We start from the raw sequence: 17,100 nt of genomic DNA on the forward strand, positions 1-17,100 counted from the left end.
GTATTTAAAGCTGTCCTAACATATTTTTGTAGCTGGGAGATGAAAGTGATGACACTGCTGATGTGCAGAATGCTGGCCTTCCAACATCAGACGCACCTTCTGCAACAAACTATTTCCTACAGTACATCAGTTCCAGGTGAGACTACAGAGAATCCTGTAGAGTAGTTGTCTAAATAGAATCATAGAATCATGTAACAGCCTGGGTTGAAAAGGACCATAATGACCATCTAGTTCCAACCCCCCTGCTGTGTGCAGGGTTGCCAACCACCAGACCAGCCTGGCCTTGAATGCCTCCAGGGATGGGGCACCCACAGCCTCCTTGGGCAACCTGTTCAGTGCATCACCACCCTCTGTGAGGAACTTCCTCCTAATATCCAACCTAAACCTCCTGTCTTCACTTCAAACCGTTGTCCCTTGTCCTATCACTATCCACCCTCATAAACAGTCATACCCCCTCCTGTTTATACACTCCCTTCAAATACTGGAAGGCCACAATGAGGTATCCCCAGAGCCTTCTCTTCTCCAATCTAAAGATGACGGCAAATGTATCAAAGAAATGGAAAAGTATTGTTTTCTCAGAATGTGTTGTCTTTGCTGATGCCCTGAGATATCTGTAGGTATGCTGGTTGCCAAAGAGTCACTCAAAATGTTTGCACAGAGAAAAGTTTCAAAGAAATGGTTCATTCATGATGCTGAACTCTACAGAGTAATACAGAGGGTCCTTACAACTAAGTAGAAAGTTTTTGAGAGACTTTCTGAGAAATCATTGTGTCAAAAGATATTTGGTGGAGATATGCATGAGAAAGTGAGGCAGCAAGAGAAAGTGAGGCAGATTTTACATGTGCATCAAGAAGTTCTGAACTTAGGATTAAAAAAACCCACTTTGTTGATGTTGCTTTGTGAAGGTGTTGGATTAGTAGTGGTTAAAAAAAAATCAAGTAGTGTTAAAAAGGGCAGAATTTCTTCTTTTACAGTGTTGTCAGTTCAAGTAATTACTTGGAAAGTCAAGGAAGGACCCAGTGTGTGATAATGCTCTACATCTGTGCTGCTGGGAGAACCTGAAATGCAGAATGTTTGAGGGCATGAAGTAACTATGAAAGCACTGGTGTGTGCTTGCCTTGCCTCTACTTTGAGTTTTTAAGATCATCTTGTTCTCCTACATGACCTTCAATGCAAAGCAGGTGTGAGGAGCTCATTTTGCAGTCTTAGTCCTGCTTGAGGTTTCACAAGATGCACTGGGTGGGTCAAGAACATTAGAGTGACTGTGTATGCCATGCCAGTGTCTGTCCAGAAACATTTCTTTTTTTAAACTGGAGACACCTTCTAATATGGGCTTCAACTATCTATATCTTTCAACCTACATAACATCCACTGCCGTATCTTGATTGAGTCTTTGCTGGGGAGGGTTTACTCATAGTAAGTCAGTTGCCAGAAACATGCTTCTGTGTTTGCCTATTTTTAAATTTAAACCAACAAAGTTTTGAAACCAAAACCTATTCCAGTTAAACCTCCTTCAGATGGCAAAGGCGTGAGGGCAGTCAGACAACATGTAAGAAACAGTTAGTAATTTTTTTTGGAAAAGAGAAACCTTTCTATTGCCCTTTCTGCTGGCAAAAATGTCACATGGGGGAGGTTGCTTGTTCTGAGGGAGATGTAACAGCTGAGATTTGATGGTGAGACTTCTTGGGAAAGCTGTAATATTGCAGCTCATCTGATGAAAGGCATTACTCATCCCTGCTGCCTCTGCTTCAGTTGTGACACTGCAGGTCTTTGCTTCAGCTCTTCCCCGGCTGTCTCTGAAAATTGACCTGAGAATGTGTAATAGTTGGAGTTTACTCTGCTCAATTTCAGAGGAATTTTATCAGTAGAGGATAAATGCATTTTACTGACATACAGAAATGTTTTTTTCCCTTCCAGTATAGAGAACTCTACAAACAGTGCAGATGCATCGAGCAACAAGTTTGTTTTTGGACAGAACATGAGTGAGCGAGTCCTAGTGAGTATCCACTGCTTGTGAAACACTGCTGTCTTCTGTGCAGCTTCTGCTATGGGTTCTCACTCAGAAAACATGAGAACTTTTAATTGCACCTCTCAATGGCGTGCTGTGTAGGTAACTGAGTGAAATCTAGGGGTGTTGTCATGAGCTGCTTTATGCAGCTGCAGTGCTGTCCACAATTTCCCTGCCAAGCAGCACCGGTGTAAGGAGATGTCCCATCTTCTCTGCGGTGCAAATAGTTCTCAAATCCAAGCAGCTCAAATATGGTACAGTTTGCTTCTTTGTAATGGCCTCTTCAGTATAAACACCTGAAGATGTTGCTCTCCTCCAAATAGACAGAAATTCAGTTACATGACTTCCCAAAGGATGGGATTCCAAATTCAGCAGCGGTTCTTTGCTCAACTGTTTACCAGCCCCAGGTATAATTTGTGGTGCCTTACTGTTTTCTATCTATTGTAATGTTGTTGCAAAAGGGAAGCACCTCACACTGTGCATTCATAGCTACCTCACCACTGAGTGGGGAACTGAGTGAGCTCACTGTGTCTTGAGTAGAACTGTAGCTGGAATTGAGTTGCTTTCTTTGAACAGAACCTCAAGGGTTGAAATTTAGTTTCAGTTCAGGAGAAAACAGTTTGATTTGTTTTCTAGGTCAGGCTCCATCCAATTCCTGGCCTGGGGTAGTAATGCAGCTCTTAATATGAAAGCAATGTCATTGGGGTTCTTCTTGTATGTGGTTTATAAACAGTAGTGTCATCTGTTGGTAAATCATCGCTAGTTTTGTTCTGCGAAGCTAAAATCAGTGTATGCTTTCCTTTTCTGTTTATCTCATTTTCTTTTTTTGTGATAGAGTCCACCAAAATCAAATGAAGGCAGCACAGAGAGTAATAAGGAGAATGCTGCTACGGAGTCTGGGTCTGAATCATCTTCTCAGGAAGCCACACCAGAGAAAGGTAAAAACCAAAGCAATGTTTTAGGAATGGTAGTTAAGCCTCAGTATCCTATTTGTTTAAAAAAAGTAAATGTTGCTTTTACTGTTCAGTCTAACCAAAGATAGAGCCTTTTGGGGTGGGGTTGACATATTGGATGCTATAGATTGTCTTGTATTTGTCTTTAATATGTAACCTATACAGGCTATGCTGTGTGGGTTTTCTGCTGCAATGTGTTTGTATTCAGCAATGAAAGCAGCAAGCATGAGCAGAGCAGATACTTTGGCTCTACACAGTGAAGAAGTGTGGCAAACTATTTTTAACAAAACCCTATTGTAGTTCTGCTAATTGAACACTTGAGTCAGATGCGTGTTGCGTTGTGTAGGTGCACCAAATGTGGTGTTGGAACTGAGAACTGTTTGCTGGATTTCAGACTTCTGGGGCTCCTTGCAGTTCTCTTGCCATCCTCTGTGATTTTCTCTGAATTTGGGTGTACCTGTGAGACCCTTAGAAGCACTGTATAATGTATTGTTCTCAAAATAAACTTTCAAAATGTTGTTCAGCTAATAATATTTCAGAGTCCCTGGCTGAGTCTGCTGCAGCCTATACAAAAGCAACAGCAAGGAAGTGTTTGTTAGCGAAGGTGGAAGTGATTACTGGGGAAGAAGCAGAAAGTAATGTTCTACAGGTAAGAAACTAATGCAGAGGATCTCTGAGCTTGTGGGGATGACTGTGAGCTTCCAGGGAATGCACACCACCCCATTCCCAACTACTCAGCCACCTTCTCCATCTCTAATGTGCTTTCAGATGTTACAGTGCTGATTTGTGATATTTATCATTGGATCCTTACTCAGTTCTTTCTTGCTTTCCTCTTTTCAAATGAATCTCAGCATTTGGACAATCCTGGCGAATCTTAAGCATGCTTTCTGCATGTCAGTTCAACTCATATTCTTGTACAAAGCAATCATAACATCTGTTTTCTCAGACCAAGCAAGCTATAATATATAATAATAGCAAGACAGGATCAGGGCAAGAAGAAGGGAGCTGTGGAAGCTTGCACCCTATCTGAACATCATTCTTGCTTTTTGATTTTGAATGCAGGCATTATTTTAAGAATATCTACCTTCATAAAAACCTCACCATATTAGCACAATTTGAGGGATCTATTGTGAAAGACATGATGCCATGTCTGCAAGCAGTTCAGAGTCCCAGTATGAAATTAGATTGGTTTTGACCAACTAGATGTCTGAATACAATGAAATACAAAACTGCTTCAGTCAACCACTGTGCCACATGGGTGTTTTCTGTTACAGATTCAGTGCAAGCTGTTTGTATTTGATAAAAACTCTCAGTCTTGGGTGGAAAGAGGTCGAGGGCTTCTGAGACTCAATGACATGGCTTCAACGGATGATGGGACGTTACAGTCTCGACTGGGTAAGAGAAACCAGGGCAACAAGTTACTGGGTGACAGCTGTATTGTTTCATAGAATGCTTCCATGATACACAGTAGCATCCACTTTGTTTTAGTGTGAAGTCCAGCTCAAGTGAAGTTTGGACCTTTTCTCTTGCCTAATGACCATTTAGTCCAAAGAGAATATATGAAAATATCTTCCTATCTTCCTACTGTGTAAGAAATGTGTTCTGCTTGCTTTTTTTCCCCTAAATGTGAGCTCTACTTACCAACCAAAATATTTGACTAGAAATTCATGGTAATCTTCATATGTGAGCTTTCTGCTCTTCAGGACCAGGTGTCTGTGGGTCTTCCTGAGTGGTGCACGATGGTTTGGACTGGTAGGAATGTGCACTAGCCTGAGATCATCAGCTCAGATCTGACCACTGAACTTTGATGTATTCATGTAGGAGATTGAGGGCATACTTAGCCCAGTAATCTTCAATTCATATCTGCAGTCACAATGAGATTCCCTTGATATTCTTCATGTGAGACTTCAGTGTTCTGCCACAGCCCCACTCCATTAAAAAATAAGCCATCTTGTCAGTGCTGAACTCCCAGTTGTCTTTTTCCACCTAACCCATCTCATGTGTTTCCTTTAGTGATGAGGACTCAGGGGAGCCTCAGGTTAATCCTAAACACCAAGCTCTGGGCTCAGATGCAGATTGACAAAGCCAGTGAGAAGAGCATCCGGATCACTGCCATGGATACAGAGGACCAGGGGGTTAAAGTCTTTCTTATATCAGTGAGTACAGTTGTCATTTACACCACGGTATCCCCACTCGATAGGCACTGCCTATGTTGCAGTTGAAGTAACAGTTTTGCAGATGCAGAGGTGATAGATGTGACAGGTTGGGCTGTGTGGGAGCAATATGTTATGAAATAAGGTAACCATCTCACTGAATTAAAGCTAATTTGGGGTGATGGTGGTAGCAGTTATGGTGAGCAATTCACTGATGTGGTGAAAACTGAGTTTCATCCTATTCAGAAGGAAGTTCTTTCGGATAGGTAATGGTGTTCACAGAATACTTTGTCTGACAGCCCTAAAATCACTCTTTTTGAAGCTATACAGTGACCATAAGCTTTGGAGAGCAAAAGAAGAAAATATGAGAAAGCTGTGTGACAGAACTGAGAAGTAGGCTTTACTGTGGTGCATTAAATGTTTTATTCTGTTGTAATTCCTTGCACCTCTTTTCTTGTTGCTGAATATCGAAAACCTTAGGCGAGCTCTAAGGACACAGGGCAGCTGTATGCTGCGCTGCACCACCGGATCTTGGCGTTACGGAGCAGAGTGGAACAAGAGCAAGAGGTCAAGAATGTGGCACCAGAGCCAGAAGTAACACAATCAAATGAGGAGGACAGTGATGATGATGTCCTTGCACCTTCAGGATCAGTGGGAAGTGGTAAGCGAGAGAGAGATGCCATTAACAACCAAAAGCAAACACCAGTACTGACTGCTGCACTGATTGCTGAGTCAAATGCTGTCAGCAAAGCAGGAGGTTCCCAAAAGGAGTGGGAAGAGTATAACTGTTTCCATTGTATGCAAGGAGGCTGTAGTTTAATGAAGCACTGCTTAGCAGTTTGAGGGAAGGCTTCTTTCTCCTGACTTTGGGCCATCTGTACTTTGTCTTTCTATGGCTCAGTACATCCCTTTTTTTTTTCCCCTCCAAGATCAGAACTCCATCCTGGTTCACTGCAGGAGAAACAACTGTAAAGCAGGACTGCATATAAAGGGGGGGGGAGAAAAAAAGCGGTGTGTGGACTTGGAGAGGCTGGAAATGGAGCTTGTGGGATCTGGGTGCTGCTGGGATCCCAGAGCCGGATTGGTCAAGAGCATAAAGTTCTGCAGTGGGTGGAACTTAATCAGCAGAAGAAATGTGAACTGAGGGGAGGGAAACCAGCATTCTCATCTGTCAGTGAAATGCCAATGCTGAGACATCGTAGGCGTCTCCAGTGGGGTCTTAGTTTGAGTCAAGAGACAGAGTGTGTGACACAGCTCCTGTCTGTTTCAGGTCCCAGCGATGAGCGTGACGGGCAGAACGCCGGCAGCACATAGCAGACGTGAGCCCCCTGCTTGCAAGGCTGCTACGAACATCATCTTGCAGGCGTCTCTCTGGACCCCCCAGGCCAGCTCTTGTTTCAGGCAGTGTTGAAGGCTCCAGGACTTAAGAACTGTGCATCCCCGTTCTGTTGGTTTGGTTTCTTGGTCTGGATCAGTAGATTCCACACACACACAAAACAGCAGACTTGGAAACTACCTGAATGTGGTTTGGGACGTGAGAAAGCTCATCATATTGATGAGCCAAAAAAAAAAAACACAAACAAAACCAAACACTTCCCCTCTTCCTTGTAATTGAGATGGCACATTACAGCTTGTCACGGCTTTTCATTGGGACCTTGTGACTGTTTCTTCAGTAGTTCATGTTTTGCAGGCCTCCGAGATGGAACTTTCTGACATGGTTCCAACAGGAATTTGGCTTTTTTTTAACCCCAGTTTCTCCCGTTAGAGTCTCTGCCACCCCCAGGGAGACCACATCCCTGCACCCATGGACTGCCCTCCTGGCTTCGTGCTCCTTTGGGACAGCAGATGGGGCAGCTGAGGTTGTATGCTGAATCCTGAGGTAGGTGGTGGGCAGTGCTGTTCCCTGCACCGTAAACAGAGAGAGACATCGCTTTGGGATTCACCAGAGAAGCTTTTCTTTTTTTTTTTAAACGTTGTTAATAAGAGACTCTGAAGTCCAAGGGACGTTTTGCTAACTCTTCTTTCTTCCCATTTCATCATTATTTGGGGGGTTTATATTGTGGTGATAACGTTTATATTTTATTTTAGTTTTTTCAATAAGATGCTCTTGTGTGTTGAGAACGTGAAACCATTGTTTTGTACTGTTCTTTTCTGTTAATATTTAAGGGAGAGCTAAGCCACTCTATATCATAGATGTTGCATACAGGTTTTTCTTAGCAAATTCTCTGTTTCTGTGGCTGCAACGAAGCATAGGGAGGCATACAGGTGGCACCTGCAGAAAGGTGGATGAGCAAACAGCATTTAGCCCTCTGGAGAACCAACGAGGCTCATGTGATGAGCTTGCTCAGCCATTAAGATGAACCCATTACAAAGCAGCTCTCATTGAATGGCTTGATTCAACAAGCCATGGAAGCACTTGCCTGACTGAACTACGTGTGAACCATCTGACTGAGGTCAACGCAACTATTCCTGCTTCGAGCCAAGTACGTTTTTAATGATCTTGCTGAATTAACAGCCTTAATAGAAAATTAACTTTTAACCCCTCCTGCCCCCTCCTGTTTCCTGAAGTCTTGCAGCATGAAGAATAAGGTGACATTGCCGGCTTTGAGCAGTTTGGGCTGAAGGATGTTGTGTTCTGTTCCACCCCAATAAAAGCCAGAATGTGTTTCCCTGTGTGTAATTCCGAGGTGCTCCTGCTGTAGGTGAAACTCGCACGTGGTTGCAGTGCTTCCTCACTGTGGGGTGACAGTTGGGTGGCCGTTCTTCTCCCTGGAGTGTAGGAAATGGTTGAAATGGTTGCTTTCCTTTCTACAAACACATTACAGATTTGAGGATGGGCCATATGTCTCTGCAGTCCCTGTCTTGGCAATGCTCATTGCCATCACCCATGTTGGTCATGCAAGATGCTATTAAACTGACTTCTCACTGCGTGCTGCTTTCCCCCTTGTTCTTTGGTCTCAGAAGGCGTTATGGAGCAGTTAAAGGACACCAAAGGGAGGGTTATAGGGGTGCTATGGGGGCACAGCTGCACTTGGTTGGGATGATGTTCCCCCACATGGAGCTTGTGGTAAAACTGCTGCTGATTGTGGGACCCCCCCCTCCAATAGTCCCCAGCACCCATATTGCCCCCCCCCCCATCCTATACAGCTGCTGGGGGTCTGTACCTTCCACCCTCCCTCTGAGACCCTATACCCTCATGCCAGAACACCTAGCACCCCTCAGGGCCTGCAGAACACAGCTGCCAGGAGTGCAGGGCTGAGCTGGAGAAGGGAATATGTTGGGTACAGGTGGAACTTGGGTGTGGAAGGAGCAGATTCCCAGCTGCATCATGGTGTGGTTATACAGGATTGGGGGAGGGGGCAACATGGGTAGGGGGACTTTAGGGGTCCTATGGTCAGTGGCAGTTTCACCACCAGCACTGGGTGGGGAATATCAGCTCCTTCTAGGTGTGGGTCTGCCCCATAGCAGCTCCAGAGCCACCCTGTAGCAGCCGCTTCACTTCCTACATCCTCTGGTCAGCAGCAGTTCCCCTACCAGCTGCAGGTGTGGGTCTGCCATATCTCTGTCCCATAGTGCCCCTATAATCCTCCTGTCCATGTCCTTTAACTGCCCCATAACTCAGCAGTTCCCTCCAAGTGCCTGTGACATGACAGCTGCCATTACTGGGTACACATGCTCCATAGCTGCCCCAGAAGTCCCTTGTAACTGCCCCTATAGCCCCTTCTCCATAGTGCTGACCCCATGATGCCCACCCCCTGGCTTCTTTGGGGCAGCTGTGGGGTGCAGTGGGGCAGACCTACTCCTAGGAGAGGTTGCTTTATCCCATGTGCAGCTGGTCATATGGCTACATGAGATCAGGACTTAGGGGTCTGGGTCACATGGGCATCATGCAGGGTCACAGAGTTGTAGGGTTATGTGGTCGTATAGGTTCATGGTGTTGTGGGTTCACATGGCATTATATGGCTGGGGTAGCATGGGGGCAGGGGTCATGGAGTTACTGGGTCAGGTGGAGTCAGAGGTCATAGGGTCATGTGGGGTTGAGGGTCACACAGGGTTATATGGGGTCATTTTGAGTAATGGGTCATGTAGGGTTTTAGGGCCCCACCTTTGGGCCACAGGGGCCCCCATCCTCTTGAAGGAAGAAATCAATAAATGCACTCCAGTGCTCCCCCACATCCCCCATTTTTACCCCAATCCAGATCCCAGATCCTCCCATGGCCCCATGCCTGCCAAGTCCCAGCATCTCTTCACACATTGCCTTCTCCTGTGCAGTGTTCCAATCCTGCAGGCTGTGTCCCCACATTGCCCTCAATGTTCCCCTATGTCCCTGTACCCCCATGTCCCCAATACTCCCCATGTCCTCACATCTGTGCCCTACACCACCTCCTGTTATGTGCTGCTCTCCAGCACCACATGATTGTATGTGCTGTGAGGGGAGATGGGGATCAGGAGGGGCCCCAGGTGGGCTCTGGGGGCCCTGGAAGGATTACAGGGGCCTTTCAAGGACTGTGGGGGGTCTGTGAGCTCCTGGAGGGGGATAATGGGGTCCTAGGGAAGAAATATGGGGGGGTCTGTGGATACAGGGTGCTGTCGGAGCTGTGGGGCTCTGTGAGCTGCTAGGGAGGCTCTGGGTGCAATCATAGGACGGCCCGGGTTGAAAAGGCCCACAATGCTCATCCCGTTCCAACCCCTGCTATGTGATGGTCACCAACCAGCAGCCCAGGCTGCCCAGAGCCACATCCAGCCTGGCCTTGAATGCCTGCAGGGATGGGGCACCCACAGCCTCCTTGGGCAACCTGTTCAGTGCGTCACCACCCCCTGGGTGAAAAACTTCCTCCTCATATCCAACCTAAACCTCCCGTCTTCATTTAAAACCATTCCCCCTTATCCTATCACTATCCACCCCCATAAACAGGCATTCCCTCTCCTGTTTATACGCTCCCTTCAAGTACTGGAAGGCCGCAATGAGGTCTCCCCACAGCCTTCTCTACTCCAAGCTAAACAATCCCAGTTCCCTCAACCTTTCCTCATAGGAGAGGTGCTCCAGCCCTCTGATCATCTTAGTGGCCCTCCTCTGGACCCACTCCAGGAGCTCCACGTCCTTCCTGTACTGGGGGCCCCAGGCCTGGACGCAGTACTCCAGATGGGGCCTCACAAGAGCTGAGTAGAAGGGCACAATCACCTCCCTCTCCCTGCTGGTCACCCCTGTTTTAATGCAGCCCGGAACACAGTTTGCCTTTTGGACTGCCAGTGCACACTGCTGGCTCATGTCCAGCTTCTCATCCACCAGGACCCCCAAGTCCTTCTCCGCAGGGCTGCTCTCAAGGACATCTTCCCCCAGTCTGTATAAACACCTGGGATTGCCCTGACCCAATTGCAGCACCCTGCACTTGGCCTTGTTGAACCTCATTAGGTTCTTATGGGCCCACTTCTCCAGCCTGCCCAGGTCCCTCTGGATGGCTTCCCTTCCTTCCAACGCATCGACTGCACGGCTCAGCTTGGCGTCATCTGCACAGTTGCTGAGGGTGCCCTCGATGCCATCATCTGTCATTGATGGAGATGTTAAAGGGTAGGGAGGGGTCTGTGGGGTCTGAGGGGGTTCTTGAGGGGCTGAGGGGGGTCCGGGGTGGTAACAGGGGCCCTTGGGGGGGAATTCTCATTTGTCATTGTCTGGGAAGCTGCAAGGGTGGAAAAGGTGCTTCTAGGTCCCACCAAGAGAAAGCATCCAAAATATGCGCTGTACTGCCTAAGCTGGGGGTGGGTGAGGGTTTGAGAAAGGAAATGCAGTTAGCAACTTGGGGGAATCCCCTCTGCCCCACTGTGTGGGATTCCAGCTGTGCTCCCCTCCAAAACCCAGCACAGAAAGGATGTGGGCCTGTTGGGGAGAGCCCCGAGTCCACAGAATGGAGAACCAATGCAAAACCATTGTAGCCAGCAGCTGCCCTTGGAGCTTCTGTGGGAGCCCATGTCCCGACCCCTGAAGTGCTCTGTGGTGACCTATGGGCCCGGCAGGCAGAGACAGCTTGGCTGTAGGAACTGCAAGCAGGAAGAGCTGCAAAACCCAGCTCCTTCCTCTGCCTCTCATCTCCTTGCCCGCTCTGTGCCGTGGCTTCTCCCAGCAGTGTTAAAGCTGCCCTGCAGTCCAGCAGAGCCATCCCCTTCTCTCCTGGGAAGCCAGAAAGAAAGGAGCTCTCTTTGACACCACCGACCAGCTGAGGTCATGCGCAGAATCCAGCTCTGCCCGGCACACCAACCAGGCTGCCGTCCCCAGGTGGGGAGGGCTGAAACCCACGGAGAGCTGCAAAGGAGCTGCCTTGAGGCAGGGGAAGGGGCGCATCTCTGTGCAAGGGACACTTGTGCCAGGGTTGGATGTGACGCAGCCGCTGGGGTGCGATGCATGGGCTGCTCCTGTGTGCAACCCTCACCCCTTTATGGGGCAGAAGCAAAAATGATGGAGCTGCTCTGCACTTGGATGGAGACTCTTGCAAGGAGCCGTGACGTGGCAGCACAATTAAAGCGGGAGGTGGTGCTGAAGCACAGCAGATGAGCTTGGCTTCTCCAAAAACCACAGCTTCCCTCCCAGCAGCTGCGGGTGCTGATACAGGGCCTGTCCAGCCTGTGCTGCCAGAAGGGAGGCAAAGCAGCAGGAGAGCAGATACTGAGGGGTCATGGTGAGCGCAGGGGAGTGGTGGCCTTTGGGGTCTGGGTGCTCGGGGTCTGGGTGCTCGGGTCCACTTCTCAGGGTCAGAGTGCTTGGGGTCTGGGTGCTGAGTCCGGGTGCTTGGGACGCCCACAAGGCCGGGGCTGCACCCACAGCCACACACAGCTGGGCTCTCCCCGCAGGCCGTGCGGTTTCCCGCTCTGCTCCCGCTGATCCTCGCAGCCCTGCAGCCCGCAGCCGTCCCCGCAGAGCCGCCGCCGCCCTGCCCGTGGGAGATGAACAAGGTGAAGGACATCGTGGAGGTGAACTGCACCGGGCGGGATCTCAGCGCGGTGCCCGCCGGCCTGCCCGAGAACACGGGCATCCTGCTGCTCAATGCCAACCGCCTGCTGTCCGTCTCCACGGCCGCCTTCCAGAAGCTGGCCGCCCTGCAGGACCTCGACCTGTCTGACAACGGCCTGCAGGCTGTGCTCACTGAGGCCGCGCTGCCCAGCCTGAAGGAGCTGCTGCTGTCCCACAACGCGCTGGAGGCTCTGCCCGCCCTGCAGGGCCTGCCCGCGCTCACCCGCCTGGCCCTGGCTCACAACAAGCTGCAGGCTCTGGCTCCCACGGCCTTCCGTGCCGTTCTGCAGCTGCAGGACCTGGACCTGCGGGGCAACGCGCTGCGGACACTCCCTGAGGACGTCTTCATGGGGCTGCGAGCGCTGAAGGACTTGGATCTGTCGGACAATGCCTTGGAGGAGCTGCCCAGAGGGCTGCTGCAGGACCTGGTGACGCTGGAGACGCTGTGGCTGTCGGGGAACCGGCTCCGCGCCCTGCCCTCCGGCTTCTTCCCCGAGGGGCACCTCTTCGCCTACGTCTTCCTCACCGAGAACCCCTGGCACTGCGACTGCGACCTGGTCTACCTGCGCTCGTGGATCCTGAGGAATGAGGGGAGCGTCTATGAGCCCGAGCGCGGCCTGGGGAAGACGAAGGTGGAGGTGGCCCCGGAGAAGGTGCTGTGCCAGAGCCCCTCCGAGCACCTGCAGAAGCCCATCATCCGCTTCAAGCCCAACTGCGGCCACGTGGGGGATGCAGAAGAAGAGGAAGAGTATGAGTACAATGATGAGGAATCGACCCCCACACACCCTCTCGTGGCCTCCTTGTCCCCGGTGTATCCACCCAGCTCCGAAGAGCCCACCACCGCCCCACATACTCCTACTCAGCCTCCTCTCACAACCGTCAGTCCTCTCCTCACCACCCCTGCTGGCCCCAGCCTTGCCCCAACCACTTTCCTTACCACCCCTCCAAGCACCGTGGCTCCCAGCACCGCCCCTCCTGCATCCACCAGTTCCACCACCACCCCCCCCAGCACTGTGCAGCCCTCGCAGCCCCCCAGCACTGCCACTTTTCACACCGCTCCCCGCAGCACCCCGCACACCCCCACCATCTCTCTGCCAGCTGCTCCCAGCACCGACAGCCATCCTCAGAGCCCCCTCACCACCCTCACTGCCAGCAGCCCTCTCACAGTGCCCATCAGAGCCTTCTCCGTCGGTCCCTCCGTGCTGCCTTCCCCCACCAACCCAGAGAGCACTTCAGTCGCCACATCTTCACCTTCTGCTCTGATGTCACCCACACTGGTGGTCCCCAACACCACGCTTTCCATTCACACCCCTACGTTGTCTGCTCCCCTGGACACCACACCCTTCCCCCACCCATCTCCTCCGCTCCGTCCTCCCCTGCTCTGCCCGTGCTCCACTCCAGCACAGACTCCATCCGTGCTGCACTCACAGACGGGTGTGAAGGGTCTGCCCTGGAAGCACTGGGTGCTGAACCACTGCTGCCTCCTGCGCTGGTTTCTCTACCTGGCTTGCTTGGCTCTGCTGCTCCTATCTGTGCTGCCTTTGGCTTGCTGCCTGGTGTGGATGTGTCTGATGAGACAACATGACTCACTGCAGACCCAAGAGGTGCAGCATCCACTGATGAGGTGGGAGAATTCAACAGGAAGTCATACCACACATCTCAGCATCTTCCGAAGCCCCCGCCAACGCTCCACATTCTGTACCACCAAGGAAGTAGAGCTGTGCCCTGAAGTTGCCACATCCCACACTTACTGCACAATTAAAGACCTGGGGGTGCAGCGCGGCCCCCCTGCAAAGTCCTTCTGCACCACGAAGGAGCTGTGGATCCACCACAGCCCTCGGAATGCTTCATCCAATCCTTTCCCCGTGGAGCTGACGGCCACAGAGCTCAGCTCTCTGCGGAGCCCTTCTGCTTACAGCCCGGACAGGGGGGTCAGCGCCATCAGTGCTGTCAGGGTGAAATACGCTGCCAACACTTTGTAAACACTCCTTTACCTTCAGAGGGAAGGATGGGGGTGGCGGCTCTGGCTCACATCTCCCTGCTGCACGATAGGAAGGTCTGCTCACTGCAGAAAGGGAAGGCATGCAGCTCCTTTCCTTAGCTCACACTCATTGTGCTTGCTAGATCTGAAATGATTTCTGGGCTGCTTGGTGGGGCTGGGGGTTGTCCTAAACCAGAGCTTGGGGCTGAAATGCCAGAATTTGGGGTCAGTGTGGGAAAGCTGAGCTGGCTTTGTCCAGTACGTGTGACTGCTTCTGCTCAAATAACACACAGAGGTGCACCATGCTTTCAGCTCAGAGTCGGGTTATTCACCGCAGAATAAATGTTCTCTTTGCCCAAATTCCATACATTGGTTAATTTCATTTCACTCAACTTTCAGTAGTGCTGTCAGAGTACAGCAAATGGCAAATTCGTTTTCAGTACTTGGAACTACAGAGAACAGAGGAAACGTCCTCTCATATGCAGCTTCCTGGCACAGAGAAGAAGAAGAGCTGGAGGGTTTTAGATAGGAAGCACAACGTCAGCTTTGGCTTTTGCCCCAAATATTTGATCCTCGGGGAGACCCCATTGCAGCCACACAGAACCCGGTGAAGAGCTACACATTTTCTCCACGTCTCTTGGGATGTTTTGGAGCCATTGGGATTTGCAATGTGGGACCACTGGACTTTTTGGAACCATTTGGAACTTGGGATTTTCCTGGAACCATTTTGAGGTCTCCTAAAATGCAGCACAGAGTGACTTCTTTGCAGGTCCCTCATCCTGCCTCCGTGCCTTGGTGGCATTCCTCACTGTTTCCAGGCATTTTAAGGCCATTTCAAAGTGCTGAGAGCTCTTTTTTTTTTGCCTCTCTGGACAAAGGACAGGATCTGCTCAGTTAGATCCTTTCTTATGAGGTGCACACAGCAAAGGTTGCAATTTGATGGTGATGGAGCCCAGTTGTAAAATGCTCTTCTTGGCTCCAGGAGAAGAGCCTGGCTGGGAGGGGAGGTCGTGCTGTAGTGAAACTCGGGAGGGGATGCATCTGTCTGGGGAGTAGGGAAAACCCAGGGGGAATTATGAGGAGGGGCTGTTCTCAGGTTGTGGACTTGGCCATCATTGCAGACCACCGCAAGATGGTGTAATTGGAGGTCTTTCACTGCCCTGAGAAGGGCCCACATGCAGCAGTGCTTATTTTCTTCCCAGTGAAAGCCATGTCACGCCGACAATGTCTCTGGCTCTGGTCTCTGTCTCTGAAACAAGGAAAAGCCCCATTCCTTTCCATCCATGCCACACATCCCCTAGAGTGTTAACTTTGTTCAAGAGTTGCTCCAGTGCAATCCACTACTTTGTGTACTCCAAGGAAGGGGCCAAGAAAAATCTCTGTTCAACAGGGTCGAACAGATGCAGAGGAGATGCAATGGGACCCCATGGCCACCAGCCCTCATCCTCAGCATCACCAAATGTGCCCCAAATGGCCCCGAGCGCTGCGTTGGGTCAACCAAGCTCACCTTTCCTTCCCCACACCAGGGCACCACGTGCAATACCTCAACAGAATCCTTTCACGTGTAATGCATGGGAACAAAGAGAGTCCCTGGGGACAGCAGCGCTGTGGTTTCAGCAGTGATGGGTGGCAATGCACGGTCAGTGCACAGCACTGCATGCTGCAGCCCCCCCTCAGCGTAACCCCCAGGGATGCTTTGATGGGGACAGCTGGGCCGGTGTGGGGCAGCTGCCCTCCCTCTGTCCTCACTGCCCACCCGAGTGCTCAGGGAAAGGTCAGAGAGGAGGGAACCGCTGCCATCCTCACGAGTGCCGTGGTCCCTCGTCAGCTGCTGAAAGCTGTGCTAATAGGCACCAAGGGATGGGGCCTCGTGATACAGACAGCTGCAGTGCCTATGTTTAGGGGGGAATTGCTGAGGAGGTCACTGAGAGCGGCAGAGGAACAGTTATGGACCCACGGTGTGAAGGGAAGGGAAGGGGCTGGGAGGGGGGGGAGGGGAGGAGGAGATGCTCCTTTTTCTCCCCATCCAACTCTGTTTCAATCGACAATGGATGGAATCACTTTTCCCCAACTTGAGTCTGTTTGCTCGTGGCGGTAGTTTGTAAGTGACTCCAATGAGACCAACAGGGAATGGGCAGCATGGGCAACAAACGAGAAAGGAGGTGAACGTCTACAGACGGGTTAAGAGATCATCAGGGTTAAGAAGCAGCTAAATCCGTCCAGCTGGGAACCTCGTGTGTATTAAAAGATGCATCAGAATAGATTTCTTAGCCAGCACCTGAACTGGAAAAATTGGAGACTTTACTGGGGAGCCAAAGAGGGGGACATCACAGGCTGATGCTCGGAGCAACAGCCATTTGGAACAGCCCAACAAATACGTTAAGATTAAGATGTAAAACCATCAAATCTAGATCCAAGTACTGTGCAGTACATTTCAGCTGGTAAATGAAGAGATAGATCAGACTACAAGATCAATATTACGCACAGAGGAGGTGAAAATGCCAATGACAGTAATAGCTCTCTCATCTTGGTTGCCACAAGTATCCCCTCCTGGGCATTGTCTACAGGAGGCTCAGTTTTATTGCTGTGCTAAGAATATCAGGGTGTGTAACCTAAAAGATCCTTCAGGGCCATTTCAGATCTGATTGCAACAGGCAACTGATGGATCGGGGTGGTGAACAAGGGCATGGGTGAACACAGAGCTGTGAGCTTCTTCTCTTCTCTTTTCTCTTCTCTTCTCTTCTCTTCTCTTCTCTTCTCTTCTCTTCTCTTCTCTTCTCTTCTCTTCTCTTCTCTTCTCTTCTCTTCTCTTCTCTTCTCTTCTCTTCTCTTCTCTTCTCTTCTCTTCTCTTCTCTTCTCTTCTCTTCTCTTCTCTTCTCTTCTCTTCTCTTCTCTTCTCTTCTCTTCTCTTCTCTTCTCTCTCCCCTCCCCTCCCCTCCCCTCCCCTCCCCTCCCCTCCCCTCCCCTCCCCTCCCCTCCCCTCCCCTCCCCTCCCTTCCCT

General features: G+C 50.4%; 2 protein-coding genes across 11 annotated transcripts in view; both read left to right on the top strand.

Annotated features, from left to right (window-relative positions):
* The window catches only part of RANBP3 (RAN binding protein 3), a 40,798-nt gene extending 33,004 nt beyond the window's left edge, over positions 1-7,794 (top strand). For 6 of the 10 annotated variants that reach the window (XM_004948660.5, XM_004948662.5, XM_418179.8 and 3 more), the window contains 8 exons: positions 33-136; positions 1,918-1,996; positions 2,844-2,946; positions 3,486-3,610; positions 4,236-4,356; positions 4,975-5,117; positions 5,595-5,775; positions 6,385-7,794. In XM_004948660.5, the coding sequence (XP_004948717.1) occupies positions 33-136; positions 1,918-1,996; positions 2,844-2,946; positions 3,486-3,610; positions 4,236-4,356; positions 4,975-5,117; positions 5,595-5,775; positions 6,385-6,428 (900 nt within the window). In that variant the 3' untranslated portion in view covers positions 6,429-7,794. The remainder of the gene's footprint in view (positions 1-32; positions 137-1,917; positions 1,997-2,843; positions 2,947-3,485; positions 3,611-4,235; positions 4,357-4,974; positions 5,118-5,594; positions 5,776-6,384) is intronic. The other 4 variants (XM_004948661.5, XM_015299797.4, XM_025144360.3 and 1 more) reach the window with 1 other exon arrangement.
* A 3,861-nt stretch (positions 7,795-11,655) lies between these two features.
* On the top strand, positions 11,656-14,458 carry LOC101750889 (platelet glycoprotein Ib alpha chain-like). Its single transcript, XM_004948666.5, has 2 exons — positions 11,656-11,785; positions 11,958-14,458. The coding sequence occupies exons 1-2, from the start codon at positions 11,783-11,785 to the stop codon at positions 14,097-14,099; spliced, it is 2,145 nt and encodes a 714-aa protein (XP_004948723.2). The 5' UTR covers positions 11,656-11,782; the 3' UTR covers positions 14,100-14,458.
* Positions 14,459-17,100: the final 2,642 nt, after the last annotated feature.

This window comes from Gallus gallus, chromosome 28, assembly GCF_016699485.2.
Source record: "Gallus gallus isolate bGalGal1 chromosome 28, bGalGal1.mat.broiler.GRCg7b, whole genome shotgun sequence".
Classification (NCBI taxonomy): Eukaryota; Metazoa; Chordata; class Aves; order Galliformes; family Phasianidae; genus Gallus; species Gallus gallus.